The 27919-nt window shown below is 32.5% G+C and overlaps 1 protein-coding gene across 8 annotated transcripts in view; it reads right to left on the bottom strand.

Annotated features, from left to right (window-relative positions):
- COL11A1 (collagen type XI alpha 1 chain) overlaps positions 1–27919 on the bottom strand; it is a 197347-nt gene that overhangs the window by 122615 nt on the left and 46813 nt on the right. Inside the window, exons 5-12 of one of the 8 annotated variants that reach the window (XM_049111614.1) lie at positions 12853–12981; positions 7037–7153; positions 6623–6775; positions 6341–6433; positions 4168–4422; positions 3360–3422; positions 1660–1701; positions 591–653 (exon numbers count right to left, since the gene is read on the bottom strand). In XM_049111614.1, coding sequence (XP_048967571.1) covers positions 591–653; positions 1660–1701; positions 3360–3422; positions 4168–4422; positions 6341–6433; positions 6623–6775; positions 7037–7153; positions 12853–12981 — 915 coding nt within the window. The remainder of the gene's footprint in view (positions 1–590; positions 654–1659; positions 1702–3359; positions 3423–4167; positions 4423–6340; positions 6434–6622; positions 6776–7036; positions 7154–12852; positions 12982–27919) is intronic. The other 7 variants (XM_049111615.1, XM_025417466.3, XM_049111616.1 and 4 more) reach the window with 7 other exon arrangements.

The raw sequence follows: 27919 nt of genomic DNA, 5'->3' as shown, positions 1-27919 counted from the left end.
AAAAAAAAAAAAAAAAAAAGACCTGAGCTGAGAACAAGAGTTGTATGCTTAACCAACTAAGCCACCCATGCGCTCTGAAAGGGTTTTCACTGCACTAGTTTTACAGGATTTTAATAATGCACAAAGTTATTGGTTACTCATGAATAGAGGGGGAAAATAGGAAAGAGATTTTGCAAGGAAAGTTTGGACTTAAAACAAATGGTCTATTTTACCATGTGACCCAGGACATGCTCTTCAAATTAGAACTCAGGCTTATTAACTCAGTCTATCAGAATCCAACTAACTACTCATCTGAGTTCATAGAAAACATGTCTTAATTCAGACTAAAGAACTGAATCTAATGTAGCAGGTTCATTTCATGGACATTTATTGAAAATAAAAGTTTTCTTATTAATTATAGCACAGATAAGCACAAGTTCTTTATCCTCACTTCTGAAATTAGTTACAAAAGTTATCCAAAATATTGCACATTGAATTCACAGACTTCTCTCCCTTTCTAGTGAGAAGGATAACATGTTAAACTTGTGGAATATATTGTAGTTAAGTTAATCTATGTTATACTATTTGTTATAAAGAGTCCCTTCACTTACCCTCTCACCAGGATCACCAGGGGGTCCAGTGGGGCCTTGTAGACCGGGAGGACCCATAAGACCCTACAGAGAAATAAACCATGACCTGAGTCAGAACTCATTGTCATTCGGGAGAATTCTTCTTACCAGAACCAAAGAAGAGCTCATTTTATATATCATAAATATGCACTTGTCTTCCAATCAATTGCCCTATTTATCTTCCTATGAAAAGAAAACATACGGGAACCACTCTGTAGCTAGCTCAATGCTTCCTCCATGAAGCTGCTCTTGGGGTGGAGGCAGACATTCCAAGGAAAAACAGTAAAGGAGAACATGCAAATATAAAGTCCCTGAAATAGAAGCTGGTTCCCAGTTCTTAATGAAGAAATGGTACACTCAGATAATTAGACCTCAAAAATGTGATAGCAAAGTTGAAATGTAGTAATCATTTCACTTGGAGGCATTTTCACATTTTCCTTTATGTATAAGTATTTAAAAGCATCAGCATAACACATCTCTTTCAGATGACAAGAACTTAATTAATTCCACAAAAGACAGAGATTTCTTACAAAGTCAGAGCAGTACAACTACTTGAGAATAAGACACCAAGCAACATCTGCCTCGGTAGGAAGTGACAATGGAAACTGACAATCATGGCATTTGGAAGTACAAATAAGGCAGCTACTGTCTACCTAGAATTCCAACTCCATCTATTGAGATATATCTATTCCTCTTTAATAAAAACAAAGATGGCTTTTTTTCATTATCAGAACTTTCAGATAGAAAGTTGAAAATGAGGCTAGGGATCTAGAGATATTTAAGCAAAAACAAAACAAAACAAAACAAAACAAAAAGAAGAAAGAAAAGAAGACTAAACAAAATTTAATTTCACTGCTTTTAAAAGAATAACTTGTGGAAAGCCAAATCAGACAGCAATTCAAAGATACCAGGCCCTCTGAAAAAAAATGTTTGACTCTATCATTCAATACTCAAAGTAGTATCAGATATATAAACTTAATAATGTAATAGAAGTTCTATATTTGATAATTTAAAAAATTAAGACAAAAATAATCTTGACATATTTACATACCGCAGGTCCTGCTGGCCCTGGTGGTCCTTCAATAAGCATACCCTATAATAATAATAAAAAAAGACAAAGAATCATTACTAGTGAAATGATTCTAACTCCTAACCTCTTGTCTAAGCAGTTCTAACATAGCACCACATCGTTGCTATTTTAAAAAGTAAATTCTCTATTTCTTCCATATAAAACCAGTTATGAAGAGTTTTGCATGGGGAAGGAAGAGAGTTTAAAATGACAGAAAACACAGTCCCTGTCTTGGAGAATCTGTGAACTTATTAGAGAAGAAATAAAATTCAGAAAAGTAATATTAAAAGGAGAATATGCAAAGTGCTCCCAAGAAGGACAAAGCAAAGAAATTTGATCAAGTTTTCCCAGCACCCAAAATAATGCCTGGCACAGAGCAGGAATTTAAATATTTACTGCGTGAATGAAACAATGGAAGCTAAGTGGCACCTAAGCACTTTAATTTAGGGAAAGGAGAAAAAAAGTCCAAGCACAAGAACTGGGGATAAATATGAGATATGAGATAAACTCTTCAACAGACAAGAGAATAGAGCACTATTTCAGGATGAGAAACTCATTCCACAAAGTAAACTATTCTACTGCCAGAGATTGTTTCATCATTTAAAAACTGGTTGTAGGGCAGCCTCCGTGGCTCAGCGGTTTAGCGCCGCCTTCAGTCTAGGGTGTGATCCTGGAGACCCAGGATCAAGTCCCATGTCAGGCTTCCTGCCTGCTTCTCCCTCTGCCTGTGTCTCTGCCTCTCTCTGTGTCTCTCATGAATAAATAAATAAAATATTTTTTTAAAAAATGGTTGTAAATTTTAAAAATAAGGGCAAATTCTTCTGGAAAAGTATTTTTAAATTCTTTGGTAAGTGACATGATTTCTCAAATTTTGGAGTAATACTGTAGATAGCCAGCAACGTCCTAATAGACATATTTTTTTAACCTTTAACCCACCCACTCCCATTTAGTTTTGCAGTTTTTATGTCCTTGGAATTTCTGAAATGATTTTCATGATCTTGAGGCAAAAAGTTAAGCATTTTGTCTTTAGTTCTAATGCAAACAGTTTCCCCAAGTTGGTGATGAAGGAGAACAAGAGTAAAATTGCTTTTCCAGTAAGAATTTGCTTTTTACCAATATCTTGAATAGTAATAACATTAAGATCAAGATAAACTGTAAAAATCACTTCGGGAGTAAATTAAGATCTTTTCTTCAGTGGAAGAAAGGAAATGAATTTTAAAAAGAATATTTTCATATCATTACATGGTATTATCTGAATAGGCACAAGAAAGTATCTAAGTCAAATAATATATTTCTAATAATGTCAAGTTCGAGAAATTGAAGGGAGATAGAAAAGCTAATGTCTGACTATGTTTCAACCACCAACATCTGAACTTTAGCAAGTTACCTAAACTGGAGGTCTCGGTCAGGTTTCTTTGTTGTAAAACAAGAGGATTACAATAGAAAAATTTCAGCTACTATCAATTCCAAAATTTATGTCTCTGTATTTCCTGGTTGATTGAAATATCACTTGCCAGAAATGGCCTCACTAACTCATTTATTTGTGGCACATTTTAAACTTCAGGGCGTTAGAATCTTTAATGGTAACATATAAACATATATAATAATTTAAAGTTGTATGATGGGTCATACAAAATAAATAATTGTACCAACCTTTAAAATATAGTCTCACCAATACTTACAGGTTCAACTACTGCTGGTTCTCCTTTCTGTCCCTTTTCTCCATATCCACCATGGCTATTTATCTGTTGAGTGAAAAATTCAAGCAGCCTGTCTTTAAGTAAATAAGGCCATTTAAGTATTTTTATAGAAAATTTAATCGTCTAAGTGCATTTAAAAACAACCTATTAAACTGTGTTTTTTAAAAAGAAACCTATTAAATGTTTAGATACTGAAAATATAAAAAGGAAAACATAATGAACATTAATACAATTTTTTAATGAAATTAAGTAATTGTTTCTTAAAGACATATTATAGAAAGATAAAGACATCTGTAGACCTCAATTATTATTCCAAGGCATAAAGAAAAAAGTGTCATCAAATTAAATTTAACAAAATAAAGGTGGGGGTGAGGGGTGGGAGAAATGGGTGAAGGAGGTCAAAAGGTAAAAAAAAATAACAAATATGGTACCATACTGAGCATCACCAAAAAAATTTTCACAATTAAAAAAATCAAATAAATCTAAAAATCAGAAATTAGACTTACTATCCAAAATGAGAACTATTTTTAATCTTATCAATAACAAGATAATTTGAATACAATTCTATTCAAGACTATCCTTTCAAATGAAGACCCAGGTAGTGTAGGCCAAGCTATACTGCTGAAGATTCCCAAGAGGAAGAATCTATCAAGACATCCTAACAGTGAAAAATATTCACAATTTACATATGAACACAACTTGTATTTTACACCTGAGAAGACATCAGGATAAATGTGAAAATACTCCAAAAATAAGACATACAATGACACAGAGCGTAATACTGACTTACGCTTGTTTCTGTGATATCTGTTTCTGCTGGAACACCTGGACCAAATTCTTCATTAGTGGGGCTTGTTGGTTTATCTTCATATTCTTTATATTCGTAAAAATCATATTCGCCTAAATCTCCATCTACCAGAAGGTCAGAGTCCCTGCCGTCTATTCCTTTGTTTTCATATAGTGTATCCTCAGAATTTTTCCTCTGGGAATCATAATCCTCTCCAGTTAGATATTCTTCAGTAAATACTTCTTCAACTGGATTTGGCTATTAATTTAAGTTGCAAGGAGTTGAAGAACATGAAGTTTACTGTTAGTAAAGCAAGGTAAGCATTTGCAATTACAGTTTGATGGAATGTGACGGGAAGCAATTTAAATGCTACTCAAGCAAGCCTGAAGGCCGAAAAAGATAGCCTTTCAGTATCATCGAAAGAAATATTTTTGTACATTGGTATGTACAAGGAAATATTGCTTTCAAAGTACTTTTCCCAATAAACTGCAAATATTCACATGGTTCAGCATGTGTATTTGCTTGTTCCATTGAAAAAATAAAAACGTGTTAGTCAATTTTATATTTACTTTATAGTTTAAGACTTGAATAATGAAATGAAATATGCATGATTATTAAAACTTTGCTTAATTTTTAAAGTCACAGATCATTATGAAATACAACTGCTACCAGAAAAATTGACTAGCCTAATAGATTGGTTAATTTACCATGTAAATTTGATTTTCAATCACAAAAATAAAATATTCATGCCAATGTTGAGACTTATCATTGCAATTTTTATAGAATATCAAGTATATAAGGAAAGATTTCTATAAAGCAAATACAGTATAAATTATATTCCTCAAAATTCAAGACAATGAAATAAAATATATCACTGTGCAATCTCATAAAGAGTAGAGAATAAATGTACACTTTCAAGTAATATATCAATAATATTCTGAGATTAAAAAATAAACCTAAAAAAAAACCTAGTGTACTTTCTTTTTCACATAAGTAATTCTTTATTTATAGCATAAGTTTAAACCATATTTATTATGCAATTTTTATCCATATTATGATTTTGATGAGGTTTAAACTAAATAATTTATCTTTCTACTCTTCGAATTTCATTTTAAGTAACTTAATTTCTACAAAATAGTGAATCTAGATAACAGAACAGTATTGAATAGTAGTACACAGAATCATGTAAGTAAAAAAGTGGCTAAATGATTAAATTAGCAATTGGAAACCAAAATAAAATTTCCAATAACCATAATATTTTTGTGTTCTTAGACAAGGAGGACATATTATTTACAAGGGGTGCATATTATCCAAAATCCAAATATTACTATGTTCACAGCTCTGAACTAAAAATACTAGGTGATTTAGTTAGACAAATAGACATCTTGACTAAAGATAACCATTTCTGGAAAATGATTAATTTGGACTACATGAAACATAAAATCTGTTCTTATCCTAAATATTATTCTAAAGTATGTGTTTGCATTTAATGCACCACTGGGTTCATTTGTCTCACTGGGACACATGTTATAAATGTTCTTACAGGTAAATTACTCAGGTATTCTTCATACCCAGCATGACAAGTATTTCACAAAAGTAAACTGAATTATACACTTAGTTTTTCATGATATTTTTAGAAAAGAATGAAAAAGGGTAAGATATATTAATTTAATCATAAACATATACTCCTAACAAGTTTGAAAATGTAAATAGTTATTAAAATCCACTAAGACTACATTTTCTCAAGAAGTCTGTTGTCCTAATAATGCATGTTTATTGGTCAGATGAAATAAATTCTAATTGTATCATTTTGTGATACAATTTTCACTTTAGAGGAATCTCCTCACAGAAAAATCATGCTGTGAATACCTTTCATCACAACATGTTGAGAAGCTTGCTCAATCCCAGGAGCAATCAAGAAAGTGATAGCAGCCAATTCAGTTTAATCAATTTGCATTTGCATGAAGCAAAGAGTCATGCAAAATCTGAATTGACTGATTGTCAAAGACCTGTTTCCAGTAACAGTGAACCAATGCTATTGTTCCTCTTACCTCAGTAAGGGGATAAAAAGAAGGAACTTCTCACAGGTTATAGATTCTCTCAGAGGGAAGTGTATTAAGAAATATTACATATGTAAAAAATTTGAACAGGGACTTAATAGTGTCAATGACCTTACCTCATTTGGCCCAGATACATGCCTAGGAGCTACTGTCTGATAACTTTCCTCTGTTCCATAGTTGTACTCTTGAAAATCATCAACGATATTTGCCTAGTGATAAATTCAAAAGAAAAGCAATTATAAAAATGTAAAGTAATCCCAAACTGAGGGAAATCATGATTTAATTGGGTTATCAGATTAGCCAAATGAGCATTTATCTAGTTGGGTTAGGACAATGACTCATCATCAGAGATCTTCCAGCTTATCTAGGACAGATCTTGATTGCTTTTTCTTTGCTACCTTTACCCCTAGTTTGGCTTTTGCTGCTGCTTGATAACTTTTCTTCTTCTTGGACGCAAATTTTTCAGATTTAGGGGGTGTAAACTTTTTGGATTTTTCCTTTGAGTTAGTGGCCACTGTCCTCGTCTTCTTTTTGAAATTGGATTTCTTTTTCTGTAAAACGTGGTGAAAGATGGAATGGGAAACATAAATAAAGTGGAAAGGGAAATGAAGAGCATGGATGAAAGGAAGAACAAGCAAAGCAAAATGAGCAACATTCCTTCAGGACGGCTACTGTCAAATAAAAATCACAGTTATTGGTTCATAGAAATCAGGTGAATGAAAGGCTCATGACGAGTTTGAAGAACAGCGGACATAGGAAACCACAGAATAACAAACAGGACACCATACACAGAGGTGCTACTTTGTTTTTACCTCGGTTTGTGCTATTGTCTCCTCAGTTACAGTGGGTGTCTCTGTTACAAATTCAGCCTCCTTATACTCTGCTTCCCCATACTCATAGTCATATTCCATTATATCCTCAGGTGCATACTACATTGCAAAGGAAAAAATATCAGGCGACTTTGTTAGTTGCAAGTAATACTAACAACAAAGTGGTAACTGTCTTAACTTTTACTTGTGGTAAAGGTTAAGAGGCAAGGAAATGCTGTTATTTAAATGTTATTTTGTATTACAAGAAGTATTATACTTTCCTATACAGAGTATAATAACATAGGAGTGACAAAGCAGGTTTTTTAAGAGCAGAATTGTGATTAGGATTGTGATGAAACTAAAAATTTTGAATATTAATTCAAAATTAATTAATATTCAAAACCTATAGCTAATGACTTATTTTGAACACAGCAGTTATGTACATGGTCGCAGTGGTTAAATATTCATGTTAATTTTTATTTGTAAAAATTGTTGCACAAGGCCCCTCTTTAAGAATTTTACTGTAATTTCAATGGGTACTTCCCCTCCCCCATTAAACTACATGCTTAAAATTTAAAATATGGAGAGTAGTCTTTCCACGTATGAAAGAATGTGTATGCTGTGAGTCGAAAGGGGAGAGGAAAGGAAATGCAAGGAAGAGGAGCCTATACAGAATACTGAAACTAATGAAAGACTAAAATCTAAAATTTATTTAGAATCTCTAAATAAATCTAAATAAATTCTAAATAAATTTTAGATTTTATTTTTTCATTGCTAGAGATTTCAGATCAAAACGAGCACAGATTACTTGTGAAACATTAAAAGATTCAAAATTAGATCTGTCTCTGGTTAATACATTATTTTTGCTTTCAAAAATATTGTTTTCTCTATCAAAAAAGCATAGCACTTAGACCTCGTAAACTAATGAAACTGAACTCACACTGGAAAATAGTATTTTATACTAGATCCTTCTGTATTAAAATAATTGAGTTGGAAAGAGTTATGTTTCTTAATAGAGGGATGTACAAGACCGTCATACATATTGAATGACATGGAAAATAATGTAATACTTCAAAGTTAACTATCTCTATCAGAACTTTAATTTGTAAATAAGAATATAGCTATTGTGAAAAATATATAAATCATCATTTTCACAAAAATAACTATAAATAAACCAAGGTCATGTATACATAAAATATTAAGCAGCAAACTCAATAAGCTGAATCTTTAGTATTTATATGCTAAAGGCAACCTATTTGGAATTCCCTCAGTATTATATCTGGTGAAATTCCAATTATACCCCAACTGGATTTCTTGGCATTTCAAAAATGCCAGAAAAGCCTTTTGATCTGCCAAAAAAATAACTGTTGACCATATGTCTTTTAAAAATTGTGATCACTGTGCCTTCTAATAAGCTCTATTAACTATAGCAATGCAAATGAGTACAAATTTCACAGATCTATAATGAGACATGTCCAAAACTGATCCCTTGGCAACATTATACATCTAGCCTTTGATGAAATATTCTCACTAAAGTGAACTTTCTGGATGGTTCTGCCAAAGGTCATATTGAAATATAAACATAGACACGTCTTTAGTTTTCTTTACGATTGTCAAAACTCTGATTTGATTAAATTAATTCAAATGGATTCATAATGTTTTCTACTCATTAATAACTTCATTATCAATGAATATACATACAAAGAACTTCAACAGAGCTTTATCCTAATTGAATTTGTACAGAATTTGGTAAAATAGAAAAATGCACATATAGAACACTGAATATTTGTTTCTTCATGCCTCTGCAATCAAGATATAATGCCAACTACTTCTAGGAAAGTTAATGTAGACATTATTAATAACATAATTAAATAAATAAAATGATTACATATTTAATTTAGATACATATCAAAAAGACATTAATGGAGATTGAATATTGTATAATGAATATTTTTTCTATAGTTATGGTCAATCATGATGGAATAAGAAATATTAAATTTATATAGCTATTAGCTGACAGAAAGAAGTAAATCATAAAAAAGATTTGACAGTTTATTTTATGCTGTAGATTTTTAAAATTAAGCAGACTTTTCAAAACCAAGTGCATTTATAATGAGTTTTAAAAACAAAAGACAATAAGCAAACACACAAAGGGCAGATTTTTCAAATGCACAGTTTAATGCATCTTAAGTGGAGAATGGTATTCAGAAATGTATCAATATGCGCCAACTTCATGTCATGTTTTTGTTTTTGTTTTTTCTTGTAGGTGGAAAAATCTAACCTCCATAAGTTTCTCCTCTTTTTAAACTCTTTCCAAATGAAGACCAACCAGACTGGTCTTATCTTTCATTTTTCTTAAAGATTCATTTATTTATTTTAGAGAGAGGGTAAGGGTGGAGGGACAGAGAAAGAATCTCAAGCAGATTCCCCAGTGAACACGGAACCTAAAGTAGGGCTTGATTTCATAACAGTGAGATCATGACCTGAGCCAAAAATCAAGAGTCAGACACTCAACAACTGAGCCACCCAGGCGCCCCTGCTCTTATTTCTTTATTTAAACAATATCCCCTTGGTGATGGTATTGAGTTGATGTAGCACTAGTATACATGAAGCTTTATAATCTATTTTTGAAGATGATTCTCTATTCTTACTATGGAATTTTGGGGTGCCTTAAAAGAGAGAGAACTAGTTGTAATAAATGAGATGAATACATGCAAAAAGACACGCAGCGATGGAATGATTTTAGTTTTAGTATGTGAGTATCCTAGCATTAATTATAGTGTGTGAGGAGATAGGGTCTTCTAGCAATGTCATAATCTCTTCTTGTTTAATTTGTTAGAAAAATCTTTGAGAACCAGAATATATGATAAATATTAAGTACAAAAAAGATTAAGGTAATACATATGTGGAAGTCAGTTGTTTTTTAAATTTCTCTATAAAATATTACCTTACCTTTGCTTCACCTTCCTTGTTCACTTTTTATAAAAAAAGAATGTCATTTGCTACTATGTATAAGATACTATAGTTTGCATAATATATTAATAAATAACCATATATAGATTTCACATTTAATTTCTTGTAATAAAATAATATAACTTGAGAAAATCCCCAAACATCATAATTTTAATATTAGTTACTCTTCTATATAAATGGTGTTGTATAGGTTCAAATAGAATTAAAGTTTGATATTAGTTACTCTTCTATATAAATGGTGTTATATAGGTTCAAATAGAATTAAAATTTGATGATATAATGACTATATTCAAATCTAGCTACATTATGCATTTCACTGTATAATGAGGATGTGATGTTGTGTAACAATAGAATCTTAAGAATGACTTAGAAGATGTTATTTAGAGGGTATGAGCTAGACAAAATTTAAGTTGGAAAAAGCATACTTGAGTTAATTTGTAAAAGAAATTGACACATCTATTAATTCAAATTAGAATAATGAGTATGCAATGTCATGAATTTATTAATGGAAAAGTAAGTGCTATAAAGTGTGACATGTATGGTCAATCCTCTATACTGTATTTTACATTCTTTATTCACTGGAAATAACATCACTCCCTATGTCATACAAGAAGAATATCTGCAGATCAATTAGTAAAATGCATATTTGAAATATAATGACATGTTAATGGCTAATACAAGGACTAATACTAATATAAGGACTGTTTACTAATTTGGTTAACCAGTTTATTTCATAAGTGTACAGAATGGTTTTAATATTGAAGTATCAATGTAATTTATGATAGGGAAAAAAACTTCATTGCAACACAGTCAATAATAGAAACTGGTAAGAAATGCTATATCCATTATACCATCATCCAACAAGATTTCCATGCAGTTTTTATTAAAGCAATACATTGTTTTTCTCTTCAAATTCCTACTAAAAACAAGTTTGACTTAACAGAATGTTAAATATACATTATCAACAGCTAACGTAGAAAGGGGCAAATTTGCTTTTAAAATTTACGTTTTTATCCAAATTAAACTATTTTGCTTTAAAAAAACTCAGTTTAACTGACATGATAGCATTAACGTATTGTAATAAAACACCTCAAGGCGATATATTAAGAAAGCATACCTTCATTCTTCCAAAAATCAGAGCCATATCTGTTGCTAAAAAGAACAAAACTTATCTTTCTTAAAATAGGAGCGAAATAAATCTCAGCAATCTCAAACATGTATAACATGTATAAATGTTACAAATTTTAATACTGAATCATCACAATCTCTAAGGCGTTAAAGCACTAAACCTAATGGTATTTTACCTATCCTCTTGGAATTCACACACACACACACACACACACACACACACACACAAACTGTTTAAATAAATCCTGAGGGGGAGGGAAAAAAAAAGAGGCACTGGAAAACTGTGGAAAAAAGAAACACAACTACCCAATCAATTTCTCTTTTCTCTCTCATATTTGCTTTTCTGTCAGCTTCTTAAGACTTTATCCTGTTTTAAAACAAACATTAATAATAAGTCATGGAAAATATCAGTGCAATAGAATTCAAGATCATACTTTAAAAAGTGATGTCAACAAATAGATCTCAAGTGTTTAGATAGTGCCTTAGTAGAATCCTAACCGAACTCACATGCAAAAATAACAATAAATTAAAATAAAAGATAAGATCCTAACTTCTTGTAAATAGTCAAGCTCAAAAGATGGCACCAAATAGTACATTTAGAAAGTAAGAAGAATGTTATTTGAGCTTTTTTCAAACATAAAGGCAACCTTGATGTTTTCAAACTTCGAAACCCCTCTTCTAAAACTTAACACTCTTCACCTTGAGGAAAAAAGAACCTAAAAAAAATTGTTTTGCTGCCAACTAAAGACTAAATTCCTTCCAGTTTGCTTGTTTTTTAATTTCCAGAAGGTCCACATCAAAGGATTCTACTAAAAAATCTGGATCAGAGTATACTATGCTGTATTATTTTTTTTGGATATTCAATTATGAAAAAATTGCCATGGTTATGCGAACTTATTTTTTGGTCTGAAAGAGAATAGGGTCAAATTTTATTATGATAAATTTTCTTGCAAAAATAGCCGGGAAGAATGGCTTCACACCTGGATTTCAAATAAAGTGATATAATATGAATCAAAGGACATGGATAGTTTTAATTATTGTATTTAGATCAAACTGCTTTTCATTTCATTGCTCTTTATATGAAATTTTGTGGGAGAAAAAGAAAACATACATATAAATGTAGCATAGTCCTGTAAGAAACAGAAAAAAAAATCTCTCTAAATACTCATCACAGAAAAAAAAAAAGAAAACAATTTAAAAATTTTAAAAAATAAATAAAAATAAATAAATAAATAAATAAATAAATAAATAAATAAATAAATACTCATCACAGCCTGAAACACTAAGATAGCTCTAATGTCACTTTCTCACATGCCTGAATTGCCAAAGGCAAGTACACCAGAGGATATGTCACCTTATCTTGAGTCTGTTAATTATTTTACTGCCAAGGGCAGAAATACAGCTTTTAGATATTTATGTTGCAGAAATATAGCTTTTAGATAAATATCTTTTTCTCACCCCCCCAAAAAATGAAATATGCTTATATACACAGTATACAAGTGAGGTATCTCTATTTTTAAGAAGTTTAAGTAACAGAGCACTGAAGAGGAAAAAACACCAAAAATCTTAATCACTTCTTCCTAATATTAAATAGTAAAACACTATTAAATACAAAGTATAGTGTAATTAAAATTGAATAACAAAAACAGTCTCAAAACTGCAGGACTAGGTCCATACCCTCGAAATGAGAAAACATGCCCTGATCTTATGGTCCTCACCTCATCAATCTGCGGTTCCTGAGCCTGAGCGGCCTTGGGCACTGAAGAGTCACAGTCTGGACTATAATGCTCACAGTAGTCATATGCTGCTTTGGGGTCACCTATGATCAGCAGCTGCTGGATGTCACCCTGACAAAATATAAACATAGGTATAGTCAGCGTATTTGGATATACATATATTTAGAGCAAGAGTTACCCAAGACCATGAGTAATTTATTTTTAAATACCTGAAGAACTATCACTTATATTTCAATGTTAAAAATAGTCTTATAGAACAAAACAAACAAGTAAAGGGAAAAGACAAAGAGTCAGAAAAACCAAGAAACAGAGTCTTAACATAGAGAACAAACTGATGGTTACCAGAGGGGAGGGAGTAGGGGGATGGATGAAATAGGTGATTCTAGAGTGCACTTGTCTCAATGGGCACTGAGTCACGCACAGAATTGTTGACACACTATATTGTACACTTGAAACTAATATAACACTGTATGTTAACTATACTGGAATTAAAATTAAAAAATTAATAAATAAACAATAGTCTTATAGGATTGAAGAAAACTCATAGATGTTTTACAAATCAGCTGTTAACATTAAGCAGTTATTCTATTTTTCTGTGGTTCAATCTTTACTATATGCATCCATTTGTTAGAACTTGATTTTACTCAAGTAAAATTTACAATTTTATATTGCATAAAATAAGACAAGTGAAAGGTAAATAAAAAACTGATATAAAAGGTAAACAAAATTTAAAACCTGTAGATACCTAAAGATAGTAATATATTTTCAATGTTAACTGACGTTGTTCAATCAAATTAAATGGAATTATTATTATTAGGTAAATTTATATGAGAATTTTTAAATGAAAATATAGATCCTACTATTGTGTTCTGGTAAAGGAGTCAGTATCAAAAGGAATTCCTACTTATAAAGAAATGCAGAGGTCAGAGAAATTCAAATTATGAATAAAAAGCATAAATTTGCTATACTTTGATTAAGAAAAAATGGAGCATCTAAGCATACATTAAAACTTACTTATTTGATTTCTGCATAATCTTAATAAAAAACATTACAAATAATTAGTAATAGGGTTATCTAAAGAGTTTAATTTCAGGAGATTCTGGAAACTGGTTCTGGAAAATGTATAAACAAGAGAAAAATTATAACATTTGAATATTTCTGAATATTTCTACAGAATCTAATTTAACATGAAACTAGTTTCATAGAAATTCATGGGTCATGTCCATTTTAATTCAGAATTATACTCAGGCCCAAAAGTATGTCTGAGTTAATATCCAATTGACATAATGATTCGAGTCCTTGTAAGTTTGAGCACATAAGTCTGATTCACAGAACTTCTGCTGGCATTTTGAATAATTTCAAAGTTATTCCAGTTTTTCTGCATGTCGTTAACAGAAGTTATATAGCCTATATAGTCTATAGTCTATATAGCCTATATAGTCTAATGAAAATATAGACATTAAATTTTAAAAAGTCTCTAACCATGAACACTAGGAAATAATTCCTAGCACTTCTGTACAACAGTTGTTTAGTCCTTTCATTCGGACACTCATTCAAACAGTGCTTTCACAAACCATAAGAGATTCTTAACTATACAGAACAAACTGAGGGTTGGTGGAGGGAGGTAGAAGGGGGATGGGCTAAATGGGTGATAGGTTTAATCAGAGGACCCTCTGATGAGTACTGCGTGTTATATGTAAGTGATGAATCACTAAATTCTACTCCTGAAACCAATATTATACTCTATGTTAACTAACTAGAATTTAAATAAATATTTGAGAAAAGCTCATAAAAACTCCAAAAAACACAAGTGCTTTAAAAAAGTGCATTAGCATGTTAGTGTGGCCAGGTAACACCCAAATAAGAAAATACATTATTGCCCAGTAAAACCTAATAAAATAAGACAGAATCAACAAATATCCATCTGAAAACTATAAGGTTTATAATAGTCATACTATTATTAGTATTCCAACCTCAAAATTGTTTATTTCTACATGCCATGAGGCAATATAATTAACCAATAAAATTAGATTGCTTTTGAGATTTTTTTTCAAGATTCTTTTCTGTAAATAGATAGGAATGTCTCTCATATTTCTTTTATGTCCACTGATTTTAAACATGCTCACAGTGAATTAATGTAATTTCTTAAAAATTTTTGATAGAACTTCTCAAACATTAATTGATCAGTTTAGAACACTGAGTAGCCACAACTGAATATATAAATAATTACATAGATAAGTAAATGGATAATAATAAGTAACAAAGATAATTTTGAATACACAATTTTTCATCCTGCTGTTAAAAAATAATAATAATGAGGAATCATTGTACATCTTGAGTGCTGACATCATTGAGGGTTTCAGTTAAAAGTCCTGACTCTTGATTTTTCTCCCAATGTCATTAACTATGTGGAATTATGAAAGTCACTTAACCTCATTCCTAATTTGTAAAGTGAATATGTGTAGATGGTATCTAATGTCCTCCCCAGAACTCCAGAATTCCATACTTAGGTATAAGAAATATAATAAACCAAGTGAAGCAGTTGCTGAAACAGAAAAAAAAGCTGCCTATCTTATAAGCATATGGTATTTTTAAAATAGTATATTTTTTAGAAGAATGATGGTTTTCTAAGTTCTTACTTGACTTCATTAAATGGAATCCTGCCAATCTTTCCACTATACATTCTTATTTCAGGTGTTTAATATTTAGCCATAAAATATACTACTGGAAATAAATTGAAAAATTCAGTTAAAAAGCTATTATATAATTTTCCCCAGAATACATTTTATGATGTTTTATGTTAATCATAGGACATGTTGTGAGACAGTCTGTAGATAAACAAAAACACCCTGACAGGTTGAATAAACTGTAAATATTTAGATTCAATAGTCATAAAAATTTCCACAGGTGGAAAAAAGTGAAGTTACCAAGTAATATTGGCATCTGCAGCATACAAACCATGAATAAGATCCCCTAATGATCTACGAAGCCAAAATTAGAGTTGATGCAATTACCTTGCTATCTACAGCTGTGTCAACTAGGTCTCAACAGTAGTATTTGTGTATAGACAGGATGAGACTAAGGTGGAAAGCAAAGCAAATGTAAGCAAATGTAAGAAAGTCAAATGGCACCTGTCTATAAAGATGAGGTTCTTTTAAAAATCATATGCATTGCAAAAAAATCCTGCTACATTTTTATCAGGACCAATTTAATAAGTAATAGTATATCTTCCTTTTAAAACTAAAATACAGGGGATCCCTGGGTGGCTCAGCGGTTTGGCGCCTGCCTTTGGCCCAGGGAATGATCCTGGAGTCCCAGGATCGAGTCCCACATCGGGCTCCCTGTGTGGAGCCTGTTTCTCCCTCTGCCTGTGTCTCTGCCTCTCTCTATATATGTATATATCTATCATGAATAAATAAATAAAATCTTTAAAAATAAAATACAATGCACATATTATAATAATTTTTGTTTGGTTTGTTCCCTATTTTTGTATATATGTGTGTGTGTCTCTCTATACAGCCTACCTATGTCTATTTCAGTGTAATGAAAAAATTACAATGTGCTCTATGAAATACATAGGTTAATACACATTTAGCTTTTTCCTCCAGGTATAAGCAATCAGATTTATTGAAAAAAATCTGGTGTAAGAAATTTGTTTAATGTCTTAAAATCAAATGTCAATGTGTCGATGTTAAGTGTCTGATTTTTCAAAATCAACTCCTCATCCAATGTAAAGCCAATCAGTGCTTGGTTTAAGTCAGTTCCTGACCTAAATATTCACTGAATTGAACAGCATAGGAACCGATTCCTAAGAATGAGCAGTGGAAAATTAAGCTGTCATCAGATTCAATTCGCTGTGACCTATGAATGGATTTTGTGCTTGGAACATAATAGAATTACATGAATGGTTGAGGAAATTCAGGTATAACCAAAATAGTGAAGGAGAGGCTGGATCAATGCTCAACTATAATTGGTCAAATAAAGAGATCATTTTTAAGCAGTATATCTATAAATAGTCTCTTTTTAATGTCAGTCTAGCAACTAGTATCTATACAATACCATGAAGTTTTTAATTCCACTCATAATCTCAGAAGACTTAAACTCTTAGTATTAAAATGTGGGTGTTCTTTATATTCTAAGAGAATGATATTATCAGGAAAAATAGACTCCAAGCACCTATTAACCATGTACCTCAGAAAATTTCATAAGTTTCTATAATTAAAAACTTCACCTCCCCTAGTGCTGAAGTAAATCGCACAACTGGAATCGTGTCTTCTTTTTTTTAAGATTTTATTTATTTATTCATGAAAGACACGGCGGGGAGGGGGCAGAGACACAGGCAGAGGGAGAAGCAGGCTCCATGCAGGGAGCCCGACATGGCACTCCATCCCAGGTCTCCAGGATCACGCCCTGGGCTGAAGGCGGCGCTAAACCGCTGAGCCACCGGGGCTGCCCTGGAATTGTGTTCTATAAAATCATCTAGACTCCATATTTCCCATAGCACATTCTTGTCTCCATTAACTTGAAACATGCAGGTATTTCAATGGGAATGAATGTTTTTATGAAACGCTTCTTGGAAAAATCTTAATGATATAAGCAAATATGAGTTATCTTGACGAAGAAGATGCAAAGAAAAAAAACACTAAATAGAAAAAAAGATCTTAATTAAAACTTTAGAGGTATGAAACCACATGACAAAGTCAGAGAATTAAGCCATAGTGCTCCACAGTTTGAGGGAAGGCCCTATCTGATGATAATGAGTAGAGAGGGTTGAGATTAGAAAGAGGTAAAGAGAAGGAACAATTTAAGGAAAACTTTGCATGTGAACTGAATTCTAGAAGTTATGGAGTGTCATTCAAGGATTTTGAACAATAGAGCAAATGGACCAATGCTGTATTTAATGAAATCATTGACAACATGGGGAAGAATGATTTGGAAGCCACCAGTTTGGAAGCATGGGAAACTGTTAGGGATCCATATAGTTAAGTACTCAAAAATTAAACCAAGCAGAAGCAGGAATGGAAAAAGGGGACATAGAGTTGACATATTAAGGAAAAATATCTGCAAGGTTCAGAGACTGGGTGCTGATGATGAGGTGAATTGGGAGTGGCAGGAAAGATGGAGAAAAGTGTGGTAGAGAGGAATGGAAAACAATTCTTTACTTTCTGGATTGAGCAATAGCAGGATGGCAAAATCATTTACTCAGTTAAGAAACATAATAAAAGGAAATATTTGGGGATGATCCTCTTAAGTCTACAAAATGGAATAATTAATCATTGTTTCCAGAATGAGTTCAGTTTTTCTTCTAAGAAAGCTGCCTTCATTTACTTTTGAATTGTGTTCTACTTACAGATTGTAAAATTGTATTACTAAAGCCAAACCAAGCTATAGGAATCAGTAAGAATCAGGGGAAATTCCCCTTCATCTGACAGTCCATACTTCTTTTTTCTATAGCAATTTATGCCCATTTTCTCATTGCTAATCAAGGATAAAATGAACTTGCCTAGACTTAGTATTAATGGGCTCAACTGTGTTCCCCAAGCAACCAGAGAGAGAGAGAGAGTTATATGTGTGTGTGTGTGTATACAAACTCTTAACCTTGTAATGTAACCTTATTGGGAGATAAAACCTATAAAGAAATAATTAAGGTAAAATGAAGTCATTATGGCAGGTCCTAATTCAATACAACTGGTCTCTTTATAAGATTAGGACACAGACACAACCTAAAAAAAGACTACAAGAAGACATAAGGAGAAAAGGGTCATCTATAAGCTAATGAGTAAGGCCTCAGAAGAAATCAGTCCTGTTAACAATTTTATCTCAGACTTTTAGCCTCCAGAACTGTAAAAAAAATAAAGTTCTATTGTTTAATAGTCAATCTGTGATATTTTATTATGGCAGCCCTAGAATACTAATACAGACTGAGTTACTACTAGTTTGTTTTTATGTATACCCTGTAAATGTTGTCTTTATAACAGAATAAAGAACACTTTTTAAAAAGTAGTTTTGTTTATTTATAACTAGGGTAATATCTGACTATGACCAGGAACTGGTATTAAGTAGGTGCCATAGAAATATTGGCTGATTTAATTTGGCAAAGAGCTAGAATTCAGGGTAATCGTAGATTATCATATATCTATCAATATTACTCTGTGTAAATATCCCTTAGTCCATTGGAGATAATATAAAGTGAAAAAGATTTTTAAAAAGTACATTCCAAGTATAAATAAAGAATTGAAGGGAGCAAGGTTGTTTTTTTTTTTTTTTGAGCAAGTTTTTAAGTAAACTTACAAGAGGTTTAAAAAAATTCATCAAATTAAATTATGCTAGAGTTCATACTGAGTTTAAATGTCCATTTATAAGACTATGTCAAAATGCATTTCAATTATTAAGTAAAAAGGCAAAAAAGTAATCTAGATATAATGCAATTACTATCAAAATATCAATGACATTATGGAACACAAAAGAACCCAAATGGAACAGATCAATGGAACAGAATAAAGAGCCCTAAGATAAACCCATGCTTAGATGGTTAATTAATCTACAACAGAGAAAGTAAGAATATACAATGGGGGAAATACAGTCTCTTCAGTAAATGGTGTTGGGAAAACTTCACAGCTACTTATAGAAGAATGAAACTGAGCCACTTTCTTACTCTATATACAAAAGTAAAATCAAAATGAATTAAAGACTTAAATGTTAAGACCTAAAATCACAAAACTAGAAGAAATCATACGCAGTAAACTCTCTCACACTGGTCTTGGCAATATTTTGTGGGATCTGTCTCCTCAGGCAAGGAAAACAAAAGGTAAAAACAAATGGGAGTACATCAAAACTGTAAAAAACTTTTGGACAGTGAAGGAAAACAACAAAATGAAAAGGCAATCTACTGAATAGAAGCAGGTATTTGCAAACGATGTATCTGATAGATTAACATCCAAAATATATAAAGAACTCATACAATTCAATATCAGCAAACATTCTGGCTAAAAAGGAGCAGAGGAATAGACATTTATCTAAAGAAGATGTATAGATGATCAACAGATACACGAAAAGATGCTCATCATCACTAATTATCAGGGAAAGGCAAATCAAAACCACAGTGAGATGTTACCTCATACCAGTCTTAATGTCTTAAAAAGTATCAAAAACAGGGCAGCCTGGATGGCTCAGCGGTTTGGCGCCACCTTCAGTCCGGGGTGTGATCCTGGAGCCCCTGGATCGAGTCCCACATCAGGCTCTTGCTTGGAGCCTGCTTCTCCCTCTGCCTGTGTCTCTGCCTCTCTGTCTCTCATGAATAAATAAATCTTAAAAAAAAAAAAAAGGTTCTAAAAAAAAAGTATCAAAAACAACAAAAGAAATCCCCAAGAAATAATAAGTGTTAGTGAAAGTGTGGAGAAAAGAGAACCCTCATGCACTGTTGGTGTGAATGCAAATGGGTATAGCCCTATGGAAATCATCATGGAGGTTCCCTAGAAAATTAACTAGAACTGTCATATGATCTTGCAGTATCACTTGTGGGAACTTATCCAAAGACAACAAAAATCCTAATATACATAAAGAATATATGATGTGTGTGTGTGTGTGTGCACTAGTGTGTGTGATAGACTACTACCCAGCCACAAAAAAATTGAAATCTTGCCATTTGCAACAACATGGATGGAACTAGAGCGCATTGGCTAAGTGAAACAAGTCAGGGAGAGATACACAAATACCTTATGATTTATTTGCATATGTAATATATAAAGCAAATCAAATGAACAAACACAACCAAACAGAAGTAGACTTACAGATATAGAGAACAAACTGATGTTTGCCCAGGGATAGAGGGTGAAAGGCAATTGATGAAATAGAAAAAGGGGATTAAAAAAGCACAATCTTCAAGTTATAAAATAAATAGGCATGGGAATATAATGTACAGCACAGAGAATACAGTAAATAATATTGTAAAAACCTATGTATGGTGACAGATGGTAAGGAGGCTTATTGCAGGGTGTCTGGGTGGCTCAGGAGTTGGGCATCTGCCTTCGGCTCAGGTCATGATCCCAGGACCCCATCAGGTTCCCCTCAGAAGCCTGCTTCTCCCTCTGCCTATGTATCTGCCTCTCTCTGTGTGTCTCTCATGAATAAATAAATAAAATCTTTTTTTTAAAGGAAGTTTATTGTATATCAAGTTGGTATGTTGCATACTGGAACTAATATTATATATCAATTATACTTAAAAAAAATTCCTGGTTGTATTGCTAACTCCATATTAATGAAATTATGTTCGAGTTCAACTTCATGTAAACAATGGGAAAACAACCAAAAAATACATTCTCATAGGAATTTATACATATATATATATATATATATCCTCAAAATTTATACTTATATTTTCACAAGGGCCTTACCAAGTATATAAATCTGTTTTTGAATTATAACTGTTAATTGAAATTGCAAGTAGTATGTGTTTTCCAGTGTAGTTAATATATAAAATACTGGTTGGTCTTTCAAGTAGAAGTTGAGCATGGACTCTAATGCTTAACTACCTTTACTCTAAAATTACTATTGCACATTTTAAATATTTTTCTATATTATTTTCTACTTTCACAGCCATATTTTAATTCTTTATTACAGAAATAAATTCTATTTTGAAAATGAAAATATATATTTACACAAATATATATATATATCTGTATTCAATATCAGAATTGTATATCTTTTGTAGTTTGCATTTTATTTTACCTGTCAAACTAATGCAAATCGGAGAGTAAAATAGCATACTTAGTACTTTCTTGATTTAAGAAAACACATGTATAAATTTATTTTTTTAATGTATAAATTTAAATGTAAAAATACTGAGATGATTCTCAGATCACAAAAGGATTCATTTCAAAATTTCGTAAAATAATGAGCATTTAAAATGTGTAGCACTACAATGTAATTCCTCTCACCCAATAAATGTATCTGATATTTTTTACAAAGATCTATTTTCTTAAAAAAATATAACTGAAAATAATATTTAAAATCTAAAAAGAGGACTTTAAAATAAAGTGGAAATCATATTGAGACTTATTTTAAGATAAGAAAAAAATCATCTGTATGAAAGAAAACAGCAAGCATCACTTAACATTTTTAACTTGTATTCTAACACAGACTCAAAAGACAAATTCATGTAACTAATGTCAGCAGAAAGGCCAAATATGGCTTTTGCATGTATGGCCTTTGCATGTATATGGCCTTTGTATGATTTTCATTGCCTGTCTCACAAAGTTAAGAGCAGAATTTAACATTTACTTTGTATTTCAGAGCCTTTGACTTGGCAGTAAACTTTGGACTTATTTTTAAAGTAATTATCATCTTTTGAATATGAAAGAAATGATGGACTCTTTTCATCATTCCATAAAGAGTTTAACAGTTGAGCTGGTACATCTACTCCTCTAAGTAAATAAGCCTGATACTTGGAAATGATTTGTTTTTACACATCAATTTAGCATCCCCCTTTTTACTTCCTATTTTTAAGGCTACAGAAAATACTTCTCAGTATATGAAAAGTAATCACTGGTTGTAACATCTCTACACATTCATTATTCTTGTTCTATACCGTGATACTGTCCCAGAAAGAACAGAACTTTTAAAAATATTTCCTTAGGCTTACTGTGTTCTACTCCTCTACCTGTAACAATGAATGATATATTTCCTTTAATGAAGTAAAGTTTTATTAAGTCAAAATTGACTGTTTTGGGGATCCCTGGGTGGCTCAGCGGTTCGGTGCCTGCCTTTGGCCCAGGGTGTGATCCTGGAGTCCCGGGATCGAGTCCCGCCTTGGGCTCCTGGCATGGAGCCTGCTTCTCCCTCTGCCTGTGTCTCTGCCCCACCCCACACCCTTCTCTCTCATGAATTAAAAAAAAAAAAAAAAAAAATGGCTGTTTTATAAGATATATAAGCCTAAGAGGATTTTATAATTACGTATATAAATATATAAAACAATAAATATACCTTTTACTCTTTTTTTTTTTAAATATTTTATTTACTTATTCGTAGAGAAATAGGCAGAGACACAGGCAGAGGGAGAAGCAGGCTCCATGCAAGAAGCCCGACGTGGGGCTCAATCCCGGGTCTCCAGGATCACACCCCAGGCTGAAGGCAGTGCTAAACCGCTGAGCCACCCGGGCTGCCCCTTTTTACTCTTTTAATTTTTTAGAAAAATATTTTTTTCCATGTCAGTGTGAAATCTCATGACAGAGTATAGCCAATCTGTCTGTACGCCTACTGAACGGTGAATAGGGGGCACGTTCTCAAAGTTGAAACACAGAATTCCCTATTAAAATGGGAGTATTCGGAAAGAACTGTATTTTTCTTGAGTGCAAAAGCAAACCTGCTATTCAACATTCCTAATTTTAGGAGGTACCGTATACCTCACAATTTTAGGACAAGTTACGTTTTTTTTCCCAAGACAAAATATTTTTCTTCTTTATATACTAGGATACATGATAATTTGTATTAACAGGCACAGATACTTTATCAGCCAGATAATAATTGCTTTTCTCCTACAACTTTTAATTGTCACCAACCCAGGAATTGAACAGCCAGATAACTCTGAGAATCTTTTTTTCCTTGTCTGTTTATCAATCATTCAACTATGCATTCAGTCAACAAATATGAAGGCCAAGTAACATGCTGGCTGTCTGAAAAGAAGGAAGAGGAAGAAAGAGGGAAAAGAGACTCACAGCCCATTCTCAGAGAGCTTATAGCTTGGTAAAGACTAATAGTACACAAAACATAACATCTAAGAAACATATTTCTGGGGCCCCTGGGTGGCTCAGTGGTTGAGCATCTGCCTTCAGTTCGGGTTGTGGTCCCAGGGTCCCGGGATCGAGTTCCGCATCAGGCTCCCCGCAGGGAGCCTGCATCTACCCCTGCCTAGGTCTCTGCCTCTCTTTGTGTGTCTATCATGACTAAATAAATAAAATCATTTAAAAAAAAAAGAAACATATTTCTTTGGTACCTATTATAGTGCACTTATGAGGAACAAAGGAATTGGGCAGCTAAGGGGTAAAGAGTGGACAAGTTCCATAGGGGAAAATTAGAGGAATGATCCAGAAAGACTTGGCATATATGACACAATTAATGATAAAGCACCCAGTTTCTCTTTTAAATATAGAAGTGAAAAAAATAAATAAAAAATTAAAAAATCATAAATAAATAAATAAATAAATAAATAAATAAATAAGTGTTCTTTATTCTCTGTTGGCTTCCAAATCCTAATTATATGTATTTCTCTCTTACTCTGTGCCCTCCAAATCTGACCTTATAGCTCATGCCATCATACTATTTTGCAGGTTCCAATTCAGACAATGAAAGTTACTACCAAGAGTTTGAAAGGTGGGAAGAGAAGGAAGTCAGGTCCTTTTTGTCACATTTCATGGGCTTATCCCAGCAGTCTGGCCACCTTACCATTACCGCCATTGCTGGAAAACACATCTGCATGCCTCCAGCTTTCAGCAAATTGTACCACTGTTTCTGCTCCTTGTCTCCTTAGCCCTAGGGAAGTAATGCTTATTACCAGGTTCCCCAGCCTCCTTGTTCACACCTCTGTAATCACCTGAGTAGAGATTTTTTTTTTTTTTTTTCCTGGAACACACTGTAGACTCACAGAGAATGTGAAAAGTTAAAAAAAAGCCATATACTTGAAAGCCTTATAATGCTAATTGGCATCTTCCTTTTATATATGTACTAAGTTTAAGTATTCAAACAATCAAGACAAAAGGCACAGTTTCTGGTCTAGGCTCCTTCACTTAATCAGCCAATCTATATTGTTCAATTAAAGCCACTGGAATATAAACTTAATGAGAGCAAGAACTCATCTGTTTTGTTCTCCTAGATTTCCACAGTTCCTGGAATAGACCTGCACATTGTGGATACACGATAAATGTTTGTTCAATAAATGGATCTCTGGGATATTAATTTGTTCATTTCAAGACGAGTTCAACACCTGTAAATTGAGAATACTATTATTTTTTCCTGTATTTCCTAGAGATTCTCTAAAAAATAATATGCATTTAAACAGTTTTTAAAATGTAACATGTTCACAAATATAAGGTATAATTATTATAGTGTTTGAGGACAATTAAAGGAAAATACATCTTTGAATGGCAAACTTCTAGACAACGTGTCTATGGACACCATAAAATCTAAGAAATGCTGCTGGAGAACTCATTTGTAATTGTTCCAATAACAGAGTCCAAAGAAGTTAAGTTTCAGGAGCCTTAAAGTCATTATTCTATAAGTAAAGCCCATCAGGAAAAAAAAGTAATAGAAGAAAAAGAAAATACATTTTGCTAAGCAGTTTCCAGGATGTGCCACTGTAAAAGCAATAGCTTAACAAAATTATATGATGTCACCTGAGTAGACATACTGAGTAGTATACAGTGAGTAGTATAATAATAATCAGTAGTATATACTGGGTAGTATAATAGACCTTGTGCTTTATTATAAAGCACAAGCTATCTTTGTAGAGGTTTTTGATTGTATATCCAGGAACAAAACTAACATTAAATATTAAATACAGCTTAGGATTCTCAAGAAGTAACTACCATTATCAAGATTAATTGAAAAACTAGGCTTCTTGTCTACTTCAACTTCTGGATCTGCCAAAGCATTAACTCTCATCACAGTTGTTTTTTTTTTTTGTTTTGTTTTTGTTTTTTTCCAAACATTCCATACAGTTAACGATTCTTTCTCAGCTATTCTGTGTGGAAAAGGAAAGCTCCCAAAATGCTTAGAATTTTAGTGTAATTGAAAAATGGATCAGAGATTGCATCTGAGCTATACTTCAAAGGAAAGAATGAGGGAAACCACATAATCATAGACAGAACTGCCACCCACATGAGATTTTACATTTCTTAGTGTCCCCAAATCAGCTTAAGAAATCAGTTTTAAGAAAATGAGTAGTGTTCTTAATGTTACTTGAATGTAGTACTTTTTGAATGTACTAGCGATGTACCTAGTAATACAGAAAATGCCTAAAATTGTATGAAACACTAGCATAAAAAGTGCATATTCATCTTACACTATTCTAACAAAGTTTCTTTTTTTTTTAATATTTTATTTACTTATTCATGAGATACAAAGAGAGAGAGACAGAGAGAGAGAGAGACTGAGAGAGAGAGAGAGAGAGGCAGAGACACAGGCAGAGGGAGAAGCAGGCTCCATGCAGGGAGCCTGATGTGGGACTAGATCCCACCTGGATATACTATAATTTAATAGTCTATCGCATTCTTATATTCCTTTGAGTGGGTAATCATTTCACATTTATGGTGTGTTTTCCATAACGCCTGAAAAGTATAGAAATATCGAGAGAAGATTATTTTGTCCGGGATAATCCTATGGCCATTTAGCCAATGTAAAGCTTTATGTAATTCATAATCATAAAAAGAAAATGGAAGGTTTTTAAACTTGGCTAAAATTCCAAACAGCTCATGTTTGTGAGAAGGAAACAGCAACTATTTACTATCTATGTGAAACTTAAAGTACTAAGTTCCTCTCTCCCTTAACTCCACATAATCAATCAGTCCCCAAGTCCTGTCAGCTCCGCCTACTTGGCATCCTGAAGCAAGACCCTTCCCTCCATTCTTCGGTCAAGGCTTTGTCATTACTCTAATACCTTTTATTTGAACTAATGTTTCAAAATATTAGGGTTTGTTGGTTTTTCCTTTTTTTACACCAGTTTCTCCTGATTCTAGATGAACTCCTTCACTGTCACGCATGTGCGCATGCACTCACAAACACACTTTAAAAAAAAACAAATCTGACGGTTTACTTTTTCTACTTAAAGAGATATCTCATGACCTACGGTTTAAAAAGCTTTCCAAAAAATAAATAAATAAATACAAAATAAAAAAATAAAAAGCTTTCCACAAACAGGCCCTAACACATTCAACCAGGTCATATCCCCGATACTCCCAAACCAAATTACATTTCTCAGATCTGCTGTGCTCACTCCAAACTTTCATCTTTTGCTCATGTGCCCTCATCTTGAAATATCTTTTTATTTTTCAACATTTTGAATATGGTTGTTATTCCCTCACTTGAACATTTCTCTATCTTTATTATAGACTCAATCATATCTTATTACAATTATTTATTTATGTCTCTATATCAATTATTTAAGCACAACGGTTATTCTGCTTCAACAGGGAATAGTCAACTATTTAATAAACACCTAACTTTCAATTGGCATATGCTAGCCTACAGCTACCCCTGCCCCTTTTTCCTTCCAGACACTTCTAACAAAGTCTTCATCACCACCAGGTACAGCACTCATTTATGAATTTACTAGTCTTCAGTTTCTATAAACACTATGTCAAACTTTGTGCTTGGTGGTGCTGCTGGAATATCTAAATAAATAGACTATAAATCCTACTTTCAAGAAATGTATAGTCTAATGAGAAAGCTACATATTAACAGGTAATTATAAAACAACATGATAACAGAGATATAGTGACAAGAACGCAATTCAAAATGGCTTATTCTCTGAGAAGTTAAATGCCCAGACTAATAATAAACATTAAAAGAAAAAAAATTAGGAGGACAGGTTACACTTTTCACCAGGGTAATCAGAGATAAAGTTTTTATTTTTTATTTTATTTTATTTTTTTGAGATAAAGTTTTTTAAAGAACAAAATAAAATGTGACATTTTATTGTGCTCTGTTGGCAGTGGAAAATCCAGTGATGCACTAATCGAAAAGTAAAAAACTGAATCAAAATGGCAATGTTCCTTTTAGAGGACCAGAAATATCCTGTATAACTGGCATTTTGCATCTTCTATAGAACTCTGAAATCTAAATCCATCTCAAATGAATGCTACATTGAGTTTCTTAAATCAGTTTCAACCATAAATCCTGCTAAATATAAAATTGTACTAAACTATCAATGAAGTCCCCAAACATAGCCTGTTATCTGCATATCACACTATAACAGTGCAGATCTCAACACAGTCTGAATGGCAACAGCATACCACACGGCTATTTTATAATAACGTACGGTGATATCTAGAGAGAACTG

The sequence above is a fragment of the Canis lupus genome, chromosome 6 (assembly GCF_003254725.2).
Source record: "Canis lupus dingo isolate Sandy chromosome 6, ASM325472v2, whole genome shotgun sequence".
NCBI lineage: Eukaryota > Metazoa > Chordata > Mammalia > Carnivora > Canidae > Canis > Canis lupus.
Note: the sequence above shows the minus strand (reverse complement) of the source record. Positions and strands in the feature narration are given on the sequence as shown.